Source organism: Anneissia japonica, unplaced genomic scaffold (genome assembly GCF_011630105.1).
Source record: "Anneissia japonica isolate Jap-2015-1 unplaced genomic scaffold, ASM1163010v1 scaffold2998_len4573_cov108, whole genome shotgun sequence".
In the NCBI taxonomy this organism is placed as follows: domain Eukaryota; kingdom Metazoa; phylum Echinodermata; class Crinoidea; order Comatulida; family Comatulidae; genus Anneissia; species Anneissia japonica.
The window spans coordinates 1-2,610 of NW_022750777.1; the positions used below are offsets into that span (position 1 = coordinate 1).

The 2,610-nt window shown below is 40.5% G+C and overlaps 1 protein-coding gene across 1 annotated transcript; it reads right to left on the reverse strand.

Annotated features, from left to right (window-relative positions):
- Nucleotides 1–1,667: 1,667 nt before the first annotated feature.
- LOC117121524 (C-type lectin mannose-binding isoform-like) lies at nucleotides 1,668–2,120 on the reverse strand (the record flags this gene model as incomplete). Its single annotated transcript, XM_033266749.1, has 1 exon — nucleotides 1,668–2,120. A coding segment is annotated over one exon (453 nt), but the record flags the coding sequence as incomplete, so codon positions are not given.
- Nucleotides 2,121–2,610: the final 490 nt, after the last annotated feature.

Consider the following 2,610-nt stretch of genomic DNA (forward strand, 5'->3'; position numbering starts at 1 on the left):
ACGGGCTTAGCAGTAGGCCTCCTGCGCCGCTAAATTTCATCCGGCCCGCGAGAAAAAATAAAATAGGCCTATTACAAATAGGCCATATTTAAAACAAATTAAAAGTAAAAATCATTCGAAGAATAATGTTTCAATTTGACTAAGAACCAAAACGCAATTTCTCTGGGCACCATGCACTAACACCCTTTACTGAGAAACTGCTGATGAAAAGGTGTCAAGATAGAATTTATGTAAGTCGTACGCTAGACGTTTTCTGTGGTACGGTCTTTATCTTTCTTTATCGAGCAAACAACACCGGGTCTTGAAGTAGATGTGCCCACGAAGATCAAAGTAAATCCGTTACCCAGCAACTACCAACATACGCCCTGTTTGTATTTTTAGTGCCAATATTTCTGACAGACTTGAGTCTTGAGCAGATCCGACTCCGGGAGATTTTACATACGAGTTTGCTTTTAGGCTTATAAGAGAGGAAAGGGAATTTCCCGAATAAGGGGAATTTCCCCGACGTGAACGCAGTGGGCGTGGTCAGGCGTCGCTCGAAATTAGTTAAGGGCGAATCCCCTAGAAAATGTTATTTAATCGTTTTTAGTGTCTACTAATATGTTAAAAAAATAAATATATCTTCTCCCCTACGAATTGTGTTTTCCTCCTCGAAAGGGGCCCTGCCATCCCCTCTCCCGCTGGCCCCCACCCCTAGGGGTCGGTCAATGTAGCACACGAAGCTATCAATACAGTAGACTAGCGGCATACATCAGACCAAAATGATACAGTTGCAGTAACCGTGCCACCCATAGAGGTGATAGGGCGGATGCAGGTGCAGATAGTGCAATTGCAACCCCCTAAATTGTATTAAGAAAAATAATTGTTGTATTGTATAGTTGATATAAATTACCGGTGAGATTTTAAAGTATGGGAGTATTCCTGGGCACCTAGAGGTCCATAGGCCTATTCTCAAAATTGTATGGATTCTCACGCACCCTACCGCCAAATCCTGCATCTGCCCAAGGATGATAACGGTAGACCACTTTTTGCATAATGTGTGGTTAGCATTCCTTCCTGATTTGCGTCCTTAAGTCGCCAGTCGTACTGTCGGTAATTTTATTTTCCTTGGATCCGCCCACTACCCGCTCCATCACCTCTCTATCGCATTCCCATTCCCATTCTTTCTCTCTACTCCGACTTTTGAATCGGTTTAAAAACAATGTTCAATAACAAAGACATGAACAAATTCAATTGAGCGTATTAAATCTTTATTGAAACTTAAAAACGTCATGTTCTCAAACATGCGGTTAGCGGAGTTATTGACCATGGTGGAAACAACTGGTCTGAGAATAGATTTATTACAAGTTAGGCCTATATAGTGATGTTCACTCATTGTGGCATCATGATCTGACGGCAGTGGTCACTTAATGCGACTCAATAGGCTACTCAGTAATATTCGTCCGTTAGAACAAGTTTTTTGGAGCTGTTTTAAGGATCGTGCATTTATCACTCTGATATCCTGCAATTAATTAAATTATTATAGTTTATTGAATATATCTAACTAAATCCCAAGAATAAACCGGGGTAATCCAATTGTCAAGACAAGATTTACTATCTCATTTAAATTTAATGCTAAACAGGTTCTACAAAAAAAAATATCATAACATCAAAACATTTTTGGGGATTTAATATGACGGGGGCATTTCGCATACGTAAGATAACCTAGCGCTACAACGAATGTCATTCCAGGTGAGATAATTGCCATTCTTTTTCGTATGAACGCAATTTTCATTTCCTCCAACGTTATTGGGTTCACCGGATCCCCATTTTCTGTACCGAGATGTTGAGTAGTTCGACCAGCGCCAACTGCTGCCAGACCTCATCAAGCCAATCCAGTATGTGTATGAATTGGAAAGCGTAGAAACAAAATTGTTTTCAGAATCACTTTCGATGGAGACGAGATCACTATTTTTGGCTAGGTAGGAGCAAGCCACATGTGCCTCGTTCCAAGTCTTTAATGATTTAAAGACTCGATAGCAACTATTTCCGTAGTTAGTCCAATATGGTCGACATTTTTTACATGAAGTGGCGTCAGAAGGGCTTGTAGCCACCGCAATGAAGATACCCAGTAGCAATACCTATCAATAGAAATATAGAACAAAATCTGAAAACTTCTTATTAATACTCATTATAATATATATTATACCCAGAGGTGACGGAACTAGGGGGTGCTGTGTTATGGAGAGTAATGTGTGACCGGAAATGGTCTGCAGTCAGTTGGTTGTTACCATGCGCCAGTGATGTTGGAGTATATAGTACAGCAATATGATCTTATACACATCTAGATGTGTATAAGAGACAGGTATGGGGGAGGGGCTCCTGATGTACTGTGTAGCGGGGGACGATGAGGCATAAGACTAGGCCTAGGCCTAACTAAGACAGTGGAATTATATGTGATAGAAAGTACACTTTCGGAAGAAATAAATTAAAAAAAAGGGGGAAAAAATAACTAAGAATAATTCATTTGCAGAGGTACCTTATTTAAGTATTATACAATGCATCTAACAATGCGGCTCTTGTAGCCCTGGCTTGGGCAAGGCATCCATGTGCAAAGCAGTGGTGTTTGTT